Source organism: Macaca thibetana, chromosome 4, assembly GCF_024542745.1.
Source record: "Macaca thibetana thibetana isolate TM-01 chromosome 4, ASM2454274v1, whole genome shotgun sequence".
Classification (NCBI taxonomy): domain Eukaryota; kingdom Metazoa; phylum Chordata; class Mammalia; order Primates; family Cercopithecidae; genus Macaca; species Macaca thibetana.
In genome coordinates, this window is record NC_065581.1 from 67,724,076 (window position 1) to 67,737,973 (window position 13,898).

The 13,898-nt window shown below is 38.6% G+C and overlaps 1 protein-coding gene across 4 annotated transcripts in view; it reads right to left on the reverse strand.

Annotated features, from left to right (window-relative positions):
• COL9A1 (collagen type IX alpha 1 chain) overlaps window positions 1–13,898 on the reverse strand; it is a 178,234-nt gene that overhangs the window by 33,606 nt on the left and 130,730 nt on the right. For all 4 annotated transcript variants that reach the window (XM_050789713.1, XM_050789712.1, XM_050789714.1 and 1 more), the window contains 10 exons: window positions 13,797–13,850; window positions 11,239–11,292; window positions 7,349–7,402; window positions 5,919–5,972; window positions 5,733–5,786; window positions 5,546–5,599; window positions 5,059–5,112; window positions 3,963–4,007; window positions 2,854–2,907; window positions 2,712–2,765 (listed from right to left, as the gene is read on the reverse strand). In XM_050789713.1, the coding sequence (XP_050645670.1) occupies window positions 2,712–2,765; window positions 2,854–2,907; window positions 3,963–4,007; window positions 5,059–5,112; window positions 5,546–5,599; window positions 5,733–5,786; window positions 5,919–5,972; window positions 7,349–7,402; window positions 11,239–11,292; window positions 13,797–13,850 (531 nt within the window). The remainder of the gene's footprint in view (window positions 1–2,711; window positions 2,766–2,853; window positions 2,908–3,962; window positions 4,008–5,058; window positions 5,113–5,545; window positions 5,600–5,732; window positions 5,787–5,918; window positions 5,973–7,348; window positions 7,403–11,238; window positions 11,293–13,796; window positions 13,851–13,898) is intronic.

Below are 13,898 nucleotides of genomic sequence, written 5' to 3' on the forward strand. Positions count from 1 at the left end.
AGAACTAGCCCACCCCAAATTGCAGCAATACCCTTTGGGAGACACTGGTAGAGAAAGGAAAGACTGCAGCCGGTGAGACAATTGCAGTAATCCAAGCAGCGGGTGATCACCTGAGCCAGGGTGGTAGTAGTGGGAATGGAAATGAAGAGTCAAATGTAAGAGATCTTGAAAAGAGGACAGAACCAACGGGTCCTATTTGTGATAGGAAATGTGATGGAGGAAAATGCCGAGGTTTTGAGCCTCAGGGACAGGAGCAATGGCAAGAATTTGGACTCTTACAGAAATTCAAAAATCAAAATCTAAAAAATCAGATCCAAAACCCTGCATCAGCATAATCTCCTATGATTTGCCTCTCCTCACATAGGAGAATCAACCCCCTACCCCATCCTCTCCTGAGGTGCTGCCTCTGGTTCTTCATTGCTTTATGCAGCCCATGCCAAGCAGCTCTCCCTACTCCATGTCATGTTTTATATTCACGCATGGTCCTGGCCCACAAGTGCTCAGTCAATGTTCCTTTAATTATATGGAGCTTTCTGCTCTTTAAAGTGTCTAATACAGCCGGGCGAGGTGGCTCACACCTGCAATCCCAGCACTTTGGGAGGCCAAAAAGGGGGAATCGCCTGAGCTCAGGAGATTGAAACCAGCCTGGGCAACAGGGCAAAGCCCTGTCGCTACAAAAAATACAACAATTAGCCGGGCTTGGTGGTGTGCGCCTGTAGTTCCGGCTATTCTGGAGGCTAATGTGGGAGGATCACTTAAACCCAGGAGGTGGAGATTGCAGTGAGCCATGATCTTACCACTGCACTCCAGCCTGGGCAACAGAGTGAGAGTCTGTTTAAAATAAAATAAAATAAGATGAATAAGAGATGTAATAGTAAACACACAAAGCTCTAATGGCCCCACACTGCTCAATCTTCCTGGGCTTGTCATATAGCATCTTCATTGTTTTAGAAATGTGATCTGGCTATAACGTCATTGCTTCGACAGTTAATTTATGGAAAGTATTTTAATAAGAAATTCACAAGCTTCAAGCAAAAGAAAAGGATAAAAGAAGTACAGAGCAAGAGAGCGGGGGCATGATGAGCTCGTTGCTTTAGCTGCAGAAATCTCAGGAAACCACCTGGTGGAAGTTGGCTGACAAATATCTGTGAGAAGCGAAGAAATTCCATTCTCATGCCACAAGACACCTGGAATACTTCACTTTTCTCAAGTATGAAAATCTTCATTCCACAGGCCCAAGAAATGCTTCAAAAGAAGTAATAATGATATTTGGAAATGTTTCTGTGCTCCCACTTGGAGTTCTTTTGGCTATTCAGCAGCCTTTGAAAATAAGAACTGAAACTGAAGGCCAGAGAGAATGTTTTAAAGTCAAATTTAAGTGTATAATATTTAATTTCCTAATCAATTTCTCTCTAGGGTTAAACTGTATATAGTGAGAAAATAGTCATTGCTATGGCTGCTGTAAAATAGACAAGTTTACAAACTCACACTAAGAGAAGTCTGGTGGTTTCTCCAAAGCACAGCTACCCTATGACCCAGTAATTCCACTCCTAGGTAGGTACTCAAGAAAAATTAAAACATAAGTCCACACAAAAACCTGTATACAAATGTTCATAGCAGCACGTTTGATAATGGCCAAAAAAATGGAAATAATCCAAATGTCTATCACCCAATGCATGGATCAATAAAATGTGATATATCCACATAATTAATCCCCACAATTAAATATTATTCAAGAATAAAAAGGAATGAAGCACTGATACATGCTACAGCATAGATAAACCTTGAAACATTATGCTAAGTGACAGAAGCCAATCATTAGGAAAAAAAAATATATATATAGCCGGGCATGGTAGCTCATGCCTGTAATCCCAACATTTTGGGAAGCTGAGGCAGAAGGATCGCTTGAAGCCAGGAGTTCAAGACCAGCCTGGTCAACATAGCAAGACACCATCTCTACAAAACAAAACTAAAAATTAGCCAGGTGTGGTGGTGCACCCCTTTAGTCCCAGTCACTCGGGAGGCTGAGGCGGGAGGACCTCACGAGCCCAGGAGTTCAAGGTTGTTGTGAGCTATGATTGCGCCACTGCGCCCCAACCTGGGTGATTGAGTGAGAGAGACCGTATCTCTTAAAAAATTAATTAATTATTTTTTAAAAAACAAAAAGCTAACATATTGTATGATTCCATTTACATGAAAATTCCAGAACTGGCAAATCTATAGAAACATAAAGTGGATTAGTGGTTGTCTAAAACCGAACGAATTAAGAGGAAATGATGGATGACTACAGGTGGGAGGTGGGTATAAGATTTCTTTTTTTAGGTGATGGAAATATTCTAAACTTGATTGGGGTGAAGGTTGCACAATTCCATCAATATGCTAAAATTAATAAAGATGGGTGAATTATGTAGTATGTGAACTGTATCTCAATGTTGGGTCTTTTTAAATCACACTAAAATATTTTCTTCAACATGGGATGAGAGCAGAAAGGGTCACCATGGTTTTTGAGGCATTTTATTTTTGTTTCCATTTTCTGAAAAGGCATGCTGTGCATCTAAATAGCACTTCATCTCTTTGTCTTGGACTAGCATGGGCTCAAACATCAGACAGCATTCATGGATGGATGAATGAATGAATGAATGAATGGAAGAACATCCAACAAAGTCCTGAGAAGGTGCTTTGGGACAGCACAGCAAGGAAGGAATACTCACAGGAAGCCCCCTGGGTCCTCGGGGTCCCACCTCTCCTGGAGGCCCCTGTTGGCCCTGTAATGAGGAAGGAAGGTAGAAAAAAAGTTAACGCATACTGATTACAACAGGTTAGAGCTTGGGGAGAGGTAAAATGGTGTCTTACCGGTTTGCCTGAATTTCCCATCGGACCAGGCTTCCCTGGAGCACCTGTACTACCCTAAGGGTAAAATGCAACATTCAAAGTAACTCATGCTGAAGTAAGCATAATCATCAATCTGCCTTACCCAGACTGGGTATCTCTTACATTTGAATAGCATTAATTCCCTGCTTTCACACTGAGAACCTGGGAATGTACAGAATCTCTTTTCTGTTAGATACATCAAAATTCTTTAGATTCAGGATATTGTCTGTGAGTCTAAGAAATATATTACAGGTCCAATGTCAAACAATCAGCGGTTTTAGCCTTCATTTAAGGGGATCCTCTTCAATTATAGGATTTTTCTTTCTTCACAATAATAATAATATATGTCTTTCCTTTACCATTTCTACCTCCAATATAATTCTTTGACTCTTTTTATCTTACATTAAACTATTGAAATTATTAAGAATCCAACCAACATGGGGAAATAGGATGTGCTGCTGAGAAAGCCCCACCAGCAAGCTCTAGGGAAAGCACATGTCTGGAGACGCCCTCTCCACCATCAATCTCTTGTGCAGCTCAAGATGCTGCAGACCGCTGTGATTGGAGGGTTGCAGCCTGGTACTCTAATAGCGACCAATCTCTACATTATTCACCTTTTATCTCTTTTCTTCTCAAGCAAAGCTATATTTTATCCCTTAAAATTTTTTCCACCTATTGTTTTTAACTGCTTACATTTTGGTTTTATGTAGGTCAATCAGAATGTGAAAAAAATGCCTAGTATCTTTTTAGTTTAGCTGAATCATCCTAATAATAGTCTCTGACACAAGTTCTGCGGCTTAGTAATATCTTCCTTATTTTAGGTAGTAAGGAACAATAAAATTTTCTGTTTTATACTGGCAAAGGATGACATTTTCATTAAGGAAATCTAATTAGCAGCATTTTATCAAAGTATGCTTTCTGTAGTTAGGAAAAAGATTAGTATTTGAAGCCTTAACACTTTTACTTTTGTATCTCTCCCTAGGGCCAAATATAAAATAAAAGACATGCTGAAAGTATTAAAAATTACAAATATGTTAGTAAATAATAAAGAAATTAAGAAAAATATTAATTTAAATTTTAAAATATTTTACCTTTTCACCAGCAACACCCTTTGCACCAGGAATTCCAGGTACACCCTAAAAGAATACATACACAATGCGAGTTTAATCACTTCCTCTGAGAATCCATGAGATGCCAAGCCCACCGCACACTGCAGGGAGGCTGAGGGAATCATGGCAACCTCAAAGCTTTAATGTGAGGAAGATGCTTCCTAGTTCCCAAATCCTGCACAGTCATTTATAGAACTACCCACAGTTTAGAGGGCATGACTTTACTATATCTGACTTGTTAAAGCTAAATGCCCTTAAAGCAAATCTTGTCTTTAAACTAAAGTTACTTTTCAAGGACAAACTTCCCAAATTAGAATCCAGTACCATTTTCAGGTCAAGAGGAGCTCTAATAGGCAGGACAGAGACTACAGGCTTGTGACATGGTTTCATGTATGGAGTAATAAAATAAGACCTCTCAAAAATGTTGGGCTTTGTAGTAGAAAAACGAAATGGTAGGAAGATGCTGGGTCTAACTCAGATTTGATATTATTGGGAGTGCTAATTTATCTGATTATTTAAAAAGCATTAGGTGTCATAAAAGATAGGGGGCCAGGCTTTGATATTACCAAGTATTCTTTATTAATTAGAAAGATTTGCCTCCAAAGAGCCAAGAATACACGTGGTACAATCCACATGAACTTCCAGACACATTAATGCAAGGAAACACCAATTTGAATGACAAAATAGTACATAATCCAAGGGGTCAACTGATCACACTCTCAGCACTCTTGTAGCTTAACCCTACTAAGAAGAACTTTAGAACTGGTTTAAAGTGGAATGAAATATACATAACCCTACAGCTTAGGGTTAGTTAAAAAATATATTAAAAAGACTGAGTAAACTAAAGAGAGAAAAGGAATCCAAATCATAAAATTAAAGTCTATTATTTACAGTTATTACACAAATAGCTATTCAGAGAACAAGTATATAAAATACAAATGTAAATTGTAAAAATGTAAAAGTAAAACATCGTATCTTCCCCAGAACTTATCAAATTAGGTAGCATGTTTCTCCCCAAAATGTATATCTTGAAAACATGTATATAAACCAATTAACATGTAAAGAATCAAATACTTACTGGTAACCCCTGCAATCCTGCATCACCAGGAGGCCCAGGTTTTCCTGGTTCACCCTGCAAAAAAAGCTTTTATCACATGATTGAACCTGTATGAACTGCTGTATCACTTTTAAGAAAGGGAGGAACACAGACGTTTTAAGTAAAAGGATTGTCCCAACAGCTGACTTTACATGCACTTTTATAAAGTGACTTAATTTAGGGTGAGGGAGTAGGGTGGGAAATAGGACATAATTCAACCAAAACGCACAGTCTCTCTCAACCTACTTTCATCAACAGTGTAATTTTACTGAGTTCCTGAAACCAAGCAAATAATTATACTATTCCAACAAGTATTTCATACTTGACACTTGATTCAAAAATTAAAGGAAGGGAAAAAGCCAAAGCTAGCTAAATAAATCTTTTGGTGATTTAGTAATGGAAATGTTGCGCTCAGTTGGCCAGGGCAGAGGCAGTCCCACTCACTCTTGGACTAAATTACACAGCCTACCTTTGTTCCAGGCATTCCAGGGATCCCATCACGGCCATCCACACCTGGCAAACCCTAAACACACACAAAGCAACATACTGTCTCTTACATACAGTCACATTCTTTTTCCCTTCATTATTTTCTAAAGTTTTATTGCAAGTCTATGATCACTGAAAAATGTGCTTGATGACTACAGCTCAGGACATACCGTGTCTCCTTTGGGCCCAGGGAGACCAGGAATTCCTCTAGTACCTTGAGCCCCCTGCAGGGCGGAAGAGAAAGAATAGATAAAACATGTTCAGTTATCATAATACTTAGACATGTCAAAGAGATCAGCATAATCAGCAGATGACACTAAAAAGCAGGAGGCTTAGAGTGACGAATTTAAACTCACTCTCTCTCCTTTGGGACCTGCTTCTCCTGGAGGTCCTCGCTGTCCTTGATCACCCTGTATGAAAATAAAATTTGTTAATATAAGCAAAAGTTACTTATTAATCAACTTTTAAAAATTAGAAAGCATCATCCATGTCATCCAACTATTGGTCTTCCACCACAGTGGCTTTGCTCTATCAAGGAAGTCTAGATGAAGAAATCTTTCTATAAAAATGGCATTGTCTCAAAAATGGATATTACCATAGAGATAACTAAGACTTGACTGTCTTTCGTTTTCCCCTTAAATGCATTATGCCTCTGTGTTCTTGCGTGTAACATATAATGGCTCCATGCAGTGGATTTCGACATCAGTAACTGCATGTACATATCAGCTAACTTCATTGACTGTTATAGAGGTTTGAGGTTTGGATTAGTTGCCAATCTTTCCCTCATATTATTTAATCCCACAGTCAATATTAGTGATTTATGTCGAAGTGACCTAGCTAATGTTGATATATGCTACAGATGGTAATAGATAAGAGGCTGTGTCTTCCTAAAATACAGTTTTTGTTGAGTTGCTTAACTCTAAAACCTCAAATTGCTCCCTATTGCTACTTGATCTGTTCAAATGGCTCAGGTTGGCATTAAACATTCTCCATGATTTAGTTCTACCTTATCCATCCAATCTCATCTTTTCAACCAAACTTTCAACTCCAGGCAGTGACAGCCCCTATGACAGCACACATATCCCATCACCACCAACGGTGCCACCCCTGTACTTTGCTGCCTTTCCTGCCCACAGGCTTTCAAACCAACCTCCCCCTCAGGTCCTCTTACATGGATGACATCTATCCTATGCTTTAGCATTTGATCTTGTATAGTTTATCATTGAGTTACTTTCTGTCTTTCCCATAGGAACACAGTTGGAAATTCTCTTTGACAGTTGGAAATTCTCTCTTTCTTATATCTTTTCTACTTTTTATGTGGCATATTCAGTTATCAATGGATGGCTTCTTTGTCTATTTCCCTCAAAAAACAGGCTTGAGGAAATCTAAAATAATGACACATGGACATATGGCAATCAAAATGTGGAATAATGAAGTCAGAAACCATAGAAAATGAAAAATATCAAATGGGCAAGAAACTAGAAATGAGATAGTTACTGAGACTCAACGCATCCTGACAACCAAAGAAAAGGAAAACACAGCAAACATAAATACTTAATAATTTGGCTTAATCTGTGAAGAAAAAAAATCATATCACGTCAGAAGAACATTTCTATGTACCCAAGAAAGATACTTGTCTCAATTAAATTTAAATTTAAATATATACATAAAAATTGTCCATTTTTCCACCTTAGTTATTCACATGTAAAGAATACTGCACACATATGCATACATAGCAAAAAAAAAAAAATCTATCATTGGGTTTTGTGGAAGGAAAATCACTTACAGGTGCACCAGGAAGACCCTGAGGCCCAGGTTCGCCATCTAAGCCCCGAGCACCCTGCAAAAAAACAAGACAGTGGAAAAAACTGAGATCAGTCGTGTATGTTAAAGGAAGCATCCATCTTTCTAAAGACATTTAGTAGCCAGATGAAAAGGAGGTTTTATGCCTGTAATACAAACAGTGATCCCAGAGGAGTAATTACTCAGGCACCTCAGGTAAAAAAAAACACTTGTTTACATCTACTCAGCATACCAACTGTACTTAAACACAATCTTTGATGCCACCCTGTTTTTTTTTTTTTTCATTGAGACAGAGTTTCGCTCTTGTTGCCCATGCTGGAGTGCAGTGGTGTGATCTCGGCTCACTGTAACCTCCACCTCTCAGGTTCAAGCAATTCTCCTGCTTTAGCATCCTGAGTAGCTGGGACTACAGGCGCATGCCATCACGCCCCAGCTTATTTTTATATTTTTAGTAGAGACAGGATTTCACCATGTTGGCCAGGATGGTCTCGATCTCTTGACCTCATGATCTGCCTGCCTTGGCCTCCAAAACAGTGCTGTGATTACAGGCGTGAGCTACTGCACCCGGGCAACTCTGTGTGTTTTAAGTTAACACTGCACCAATTCTCAGTTGCTGACATGAGCTAAACACACAGGTGCTTATTAATAGACCGGTAAATCTATTAGAAGAAGTTTGGCAGCTACTCTCAGGGTTCTTAACATTTCTACAGAAATTCATTAACCGCCAGGCGGGCGGATCACATGAGACCAGGAGTTCGAGACAGCCTGACCAACATAGCAAAACCCAGTCTCTATAAAAATACAAAAATTAGCCGGGTCTGTTGGCACATGCCTGTAGTCCCAGCTACTGAGGAGGCTAAGGCAAGAGAATCACTCCTCCCAGAGCAGGAGATTGTATTGAGTGGAGGGAGCACCACTGCACTCCAGCCTGGGAGACAGAGTGGGACCCTGTCTCAAAAGCACACACAAAAAATTTATTAACGGTGAAGGCCATGGAGCCACTCTAAGAACAACTGCTATACTCTGGTGCTGCCACACTGTGAAAGGGATTTCTGGGATTCTGGATCTCCCACCAAGATCTGGAATAACAAGTCCAGCCATGTGATTCATGGAAGGAATTACTGAAAGGACCTTAGTATACCCTCTCCCATCCTAGACAGATATTAGGTTCAATTCGCATAAAGTAACCAACCTATTTTCTCAAGAACAGATCCACTTTACCAAGTGATGACATAAGAATGACTCAGAGCTTGATAAATCTAATTATCTTGAAATAATCTCTGATGTGGCTAACGTATTGTACACTATCACCTCTTTATTTTCATCATGAGAATCAAAATGTGATCTTAAGATCTTAAAAAGTGTTTTTAGTGCTATCTGCATGCATGTATGCTATCTGACAAAATATAACCCCTATCTTTCTTTTTCTTATCTACTAAGTGAATAAAAAGGCATAATAAGGCAGCCTTCTAATGAACCAGGTTGAGATGTGAAGATGATAAAATAAATGAAAAACAATCAAGAGTACTGGATAGATGTCAGGCCAAGAAATCAAGTGTCAAATTTGAATCAAGTGTCAAATCAAGGAAGCTAGGTGGACAGCATGTGTAGTAAGAATTAAAAATTAGAAAATCCATGATAGAAGCTTCAGACATAGGTAGAATCAAAGAACTCAACTGAAGCAGAGGTACCAGAGAGCCCTGAAATTCTTTGATCCCTGAAAAGTAGGACAGAGCAAAAGGCATTCTACATTCACCAGAGAAGAAGAGATTTTGAAGACCTGAAAAAGACCTTGAATTTATCATTCACCTTGCATTACAAGAGCAGAACCCAACCTTTGCATTACAGAAATGGCTTTGATGCACTCTCTCTCTCTCTCTCTCTCACTGCTGTTCAGCATGAGCTTAGACTCAAACTGCTGTTACTAGGTGACAACTCTATGGGTCTGAGTTCACAAGAAGAGCTTTTTTTTTTCTTTCTTTCTTTTTTAAAGCAATTTGACAGAACTCAGAGGAAATGAGAAGTTTGAAAAATACCAAACAGAAAAATATCTCAAATGAAGACCATATCAAGAACAGTAACTGGTTTCAAAGTGAGGGGTCACATATTCTAGGGGATGATTTAAATCCAGAAAAAATGAAGGTATCAGCAGCTCGGAAATAAATGGGATCTATTATCTAATAAAAGAAAAAATACACACTGAATGTTACTTAAGGTAACATAAATATAGAAATATGAATGCATCTAATATGTTTTACAAACACAAAGTTTTCAGAAAAGAAATATTGATCGAAAAAATAGATAAGGAAAGCAGACAGAATGAAAACACCTAGAAGTGACAAAGAGCCTGGAAAGAAAACATTAAATTGACAAAAAAAAATTGATAAATAAGCCTGATCCTTCATTCACCAAGCTGTGCATCTCTTTTTTAAAAAGAAAAATTTAATTTCATTTATTGAGCATGTACAACGTACAATGTATTATTCCTTAACTGTTAATAAAAGGCTCTGTGCTGGTGGTGGAACTGACACCAATTAGCCATAGAGGTTATAAAGAGAATGAGGTCAGGGTCAGAAATGGTGGTGGGCAAAGATGCTTTTCGTATTTTCTGAAGCCTATAAATTAACTTTCCTAACATTCTTTCCAAGAAGTGGTAACCACTTTCTCAAAATCTGATAGAGAGGCTAACCACACCCCTACACACACACCAAGGAAAACACTTCTGAATGCAGCATGATGATTCTGTGATGATAATCACTGAGCTAAGCATTGCCTGTCCTTCATCCTCCACCAATGGCAATACCTCATCCTTCTAATGCCATCTCCTTCATGGACCCTCTCAGTTTTCCTATTAAGATTAGCCCTGCTTCTGCTGCACTCCATCATACCACTGGCCCTCAGATTCATGTCTCTTTTGCTTACATTGTAGTTAACTATCTACTTATTTGTCTCGCCCAATAAATAACCGACTTGATAAAGGTCTTATTCCCCTTGGATCTCTCCAGCAGCTTGCAGAGTGCCTTGGTATGGAAGTGCTGGGAGAATCTGGTTTCTGAGACAGGTCTAAGGGCAGGCTAGTGTCCTCCAGCCATAAGTGTATAACCCATGCTAAGGGCAGGGCTCATGGATCAGCTTGCAGGTGAGTCACTGGAGGCCCCAGTGTCTTTGGGGATGTCCTGCCTTGGCTTACCTCTCATTTTCCATCCTCCCTGTCTTTGTCTTGCCTGACCAGAAGCACTCCAGGCACTGTGCCAGTGGTATCAATGCTAACTGCTGATCATGACAATGAGGTAAAATGTAAAAACCTTGTTTACTCCGATTTACTCAATATAATTTAAAATAGATTAATACATGGCAAATATCATGCATACTGCTCATTCCTATTATCTGTGCTTACAACATAATTGCGAAAACCTCATCACACATCTACAAAGCATCATAAAATGTCATGTTGTTAGACTGGGTGCGGTGGCTCATGCCTGTAATCCCAGCACTTTGGAAGGCCAAGCTGGGTGGATTACCTGAGGTCAGGAGTTCAGGACGAACCTCACCAAATGGTGAAACCCCATCCCTACTACAAAATACAAAAATTAGCTGGGTGTGGTGGCGGGCACCTGTAATCCCAGCTACTCTACTCAGGAGGCTGAGACAGGAGAGTTGCTTGAACCCGGGAGGTGGAGGTTGCAGTGAGCCGAGATTGTGCCATTGCACTCCAGCCTGGGCAACAAGAGTGAAACTCCTTCTCAAAAAAAAAAAAAAAAAAAAAGAAAAAAAGAAAAAAAAAAGTTGTTGAATAAAAAGCTTTGTTTAAATAGCCAGAATTTTAAATATTTAACACATTTTGATATTATATTATTGTCATCACCATCTTACTTTTTCCCCTTTGTCTCCAACTATGCCGGTGATGCCTCGCAAACCCTGGGCTCCCTGGAAATGTAAAAAAGAGAAGTGAATTATTTTAGTTGAAGCAAAGCTTTTTAAAATCTCATCACAAAAGCTGATCTAGAAAATGGAGATTATCATAACCAAAGGTAATCCTAAGAAATAGTGACAATATATAGACAAACATTTCTAGTTTAGAAAGTCCAAGGAGAATTCTTCAGATGGTAAACCTTTTCATAAAATTCTGAAGTCTTACACAAAACTGGAGTTGACAAAAAAGTAAATACCAGCATAAGAGAAATTGTGATAATATGTTTGACTTACCTTTTAACTCATATATAGAACTTATACTATTATTCCCACTTCCTTCACGGCATGTAACTTGGTGACATGTAACATGATTTTAAACATTGAAATAATTTTTTCCCACCAGTGGATACCATCAAAAGCAGTAGTTTCCCAGGCTAGCCCACGAAAGCCTATAACCTAGAAAGGAGGTGGAGCCTCCATCAACCCCTTGTAGTCACTATTCATTGCACCATTCTTATGAGGAAAGGCATTCTGAATTCCAACTTGGGGCAATAAGAACCTATCTTAGGCATAAGAGTGGATAATCCTAAAAACGAGGGGCTGAGTGTGATTTCTAGGATCTCTTTCAATACTGAAATGTTACCATTCTGGACTCTCTGGCCCCGTAGTAGGAGGGATCCAGAAATCGATCCTGGAAGGAGTGAGCCTGGGAATACCATTGGAAGCAGAGGAGGGTGGATGTTCCACTAGGAAAGTGGGGGTAGCTACTTCTGGACAACCTGCTAACTGTCCCCATTGGCTTAAGATAAAGGAGCTCTAGGCCAGCCATTTCTCTCTTCTTCTCACTTGGAGAAAAGGGGGCAAGTCCATGACCAACTCTTCATTCAGACCAGTCACAGATTCTATGTAGATCTGTCAGGAATGACCTCCAATTCAAATATGCAAGATGATCCAGTTTAGGATATCCATTTAGAATATCGAGTGAGATGTGGCCATATCAGATGAAAGCTGCTCTTTCTCATATAGCTCATTTCCTAGCTCTAAAGTTACTTCTATAAAAAGAATATTTGGGTCAATAGCAGCAACACAAGAATACCACATATTGTCTCTTGAGGTGTCTACTTTGAAGAACAGAGCTTTCTCTAAATATTCCAAGAAGCATATTTTTTAAAGTTGTGCATTACTTTATATTTGTGCATGTACATTTAAAAAGTACATGCTTTTGAAAATTTGGCATACCTATTCCCAAAGAGCAGAAGGTCATCAAGCACTAACAGATATCTCCCAATGGACCACTCGAGCCACGCAGCACCCAACATAGATCCTTAACCCCTGAAAACACTGTTTTAGAATGTTGTTTGCAAAATCCTGTTTTGAGAATCTTTGGGAATGGCTTTTATAAAAAAAAATTTAAATCCCTACCAAATTTTCATCAGATTAAAAAAAAAGCATATGTCACTTACACCATGTATCCCTATCTCCCACCTGCGAAACAAAGTCCAGCTCTTAGTGTCTCATGTGGCAAACACTCAGGGGAGGGCAAACTTCTGAAACAAACACGCTGGACACCACAGATTCCCTGAAAGTTCTCATGTGGCTTAAAAGCAGAGACCATTTCTTCCAGATCCTCTGACTTACTTCCTTTAGCTTAATTTCCCTTACACTTTAAATGCCCTTAAACACTAATCTGTGCAGCTCCCTGAACCCTTTTTAAACAGCCAGTCCTGTGGAGAAGAGCAGAGCAGGCAAAGGGTGTTCCTGTGTTTGTCTTCAACTCTTCAGTTTCTAAGAATAGTACCTGAGCTAGTCTTTTACATAGTCTTTGCCCTGGCTAGCTGCAATGTTAAATTAATAGTATTCAATTATTATTTCCAAAATTGTCATTACTCATTTTAACAAGAAAAAGGTATAACAACTCCTTTTTAATGTAATACAAAAGTAATGCAAATTCTGATTTAACAACATCTGAAACTGAAGTTTGATGATGCCCCAAGTCGCCTTACTGTGAATATTATTGCAGAAATCTGCTAAAGCACAAGGGACCAACTTTTTATTAAAAGACATGATATGAGCAATTAAGAATGTTTTAATTAATTATAATGATTACATACTGGAATAAGCTACATTAATCCAATAAATGATATACCTACTGCATATTTAGAATACACAAAATTTTCTCATTATATCTTGTGATAATACGATAGAACATAAAAGATATGTATCATCCTCTTGTGCTTAGTATTTGCTTTTCAATTACTTGGACCTGAAATCTGGTAAATGAACGTATGCAATTATAGGTAGAATTTTTCTGTTAAAAAAGTGCTACAATATATAATGAAGACCCTCTCCTATTTTGAAAAAGTACTTATCCCCCAATGCTGGCGTAGTAGAAAAATAGAGGACACCAAGTTCATGTAATGCTATTCATCCAACTGCTAAATAGAAAATATTCCAACAGTCATGGAAAAAAAAAGAATATTTACATATCCTAGTTAAATATTTTTTAAAAAATACTTTACTGGAGGTCCTTGAGCTCCAACTTCTCCCAGTTCTCCCTGGTCACCTTCTTCACCCTTAAAAAAAAAAAAAAAAAAAAAAAAAAAAAAGCAAAGAAAAGCACA